We start from the raw sequence: 1,087 nt of genomic DNA on the forward strand, positions 1-1,087 counted from the left end.
AACCATTCAAGGTTTTTATTCTAACAAAGATGATTGTACCTTGGCCAGCTGGGCCTTGAGGTCCTTCAACTCTGCCTCCAGGGCCCGCTTCTCCCCCAGGGCCGTGGAGAGGGAAGCATCTTTAGAGTTCAGCATGGCCTCCAGGTCCCTCAGCCTGATCAGAGCCGCCTCAAGGTCAGACTCCTTCTTGCCATTCCTGTGGAGACACGAGACAGACAAGATGTCAGTTCTCCATCCTTTCAATACTGCATGTGACATGTCATGTGTGGTGTGAGCTCTTTTGGCTCTCGGCAATACAGCTTGTCTACGTTTTTCCAAGACTATTTTCTTCGACATCATTTCCCTCTGACTTTGCCGTTGGGCCTCTTTGGAGCCGAGTAGCTCACCTCATGTTGCTTTACATCCCTAGCTGATAACTGTAACTGAGTGGCATTAAACCCAATACCTAAGATTACCTTATTCTAAAGCATTTTCCTTTTTTTGTGTAAATGACATCAAAAGCTTGTTTTTGTAGGATTCTTTACACGTGAAGCTGCCTTTGGAGCAATGTGTTTAGGTGTCATAAATGCACAAAAAGTTATTTTCTGGGAGGCTTACATGATCAAATCAATTCTCTTTCCCCAGTTCACGCAAATGTCTTTAGTAACTTTGGGTCATGGTTTAAATGGTATCTTCCAATAGAGTGTCATATGAGCTAAGTCCATCATAATGCTAATGATAGAATGTTTTTTCATGTCTGCTCAAAGTGAAACCTGATAAGTGTGCGGCGGTGACAGAAGTTTTGGCAGTCAAAATACCATTGTGCAGTGCAGCAGTTGTCCACTGTTGATGGGAACACATCATCGTACTGTTAATAGCCTGCTGTACTGAATAAGAGCTTATTAAACTTTACCTCGAGGGAACCCGCGTTGCGTAAAGAGAATTCCTGCTTGTTGCGCATGCGCTTTAACATGTGGGCCACGCCTCTCCTCTAACCTCTCTACAGGATCCAATTTAAAGTTCTGGTTAGAATAAATAACTTGGAAACAGCCATGGAAAAAACTATATATTTCCAGGAAAGGACAAAGAGAGTAGAGGGGGGGGGGGG

The 1,087-nt window shown here is 44.1% G+C and overlaps 1 protein-coding gene across 3 annotated transcripts in view; it reads right to left on the reverse strand.

Annotated features, from left to right (window-relative positions):
* LOC104941809 (lamin-A-like) overlaps window positions 1-1,087 on the reverse strand; it is a 24,346-nt gene continuing 23,259 nt past the window's right edge. For all 3 annotated transcript variants that reach the window (XM_010766947.1, XM_010766948.1, XM_010766946.1), the window contains exon 4: window positions 1-196. In XM_010766947.1, coding sequence (XP_010765249.1) covers window positions 16-196 — 181 coding nt within the window. In that variant the 3' untranslated portion in view covers window positions 1-15. The remainder of the gene's footprint in view (window positions 197-1,087) is intronic.

The sequence above is a fragment of the Notothenia coriiceps genome, unplaced genomic scaffold (genome assembly GCF_000735185.1).
Source record: "Notothenia coriiceps isolate Sejong01 unplaced genomic scaffold, NC01 NC01_scaffold00003960, whole genome shotgun sequence".
In the NCBI taxonomy this organism is placed as follows: domain Eukaryota; kingdom Metazoa; phylum Chordata; class Actinopteri; order Perciformes; family Nototheniidae; genus Notothenia; species Notothenia coriiceps.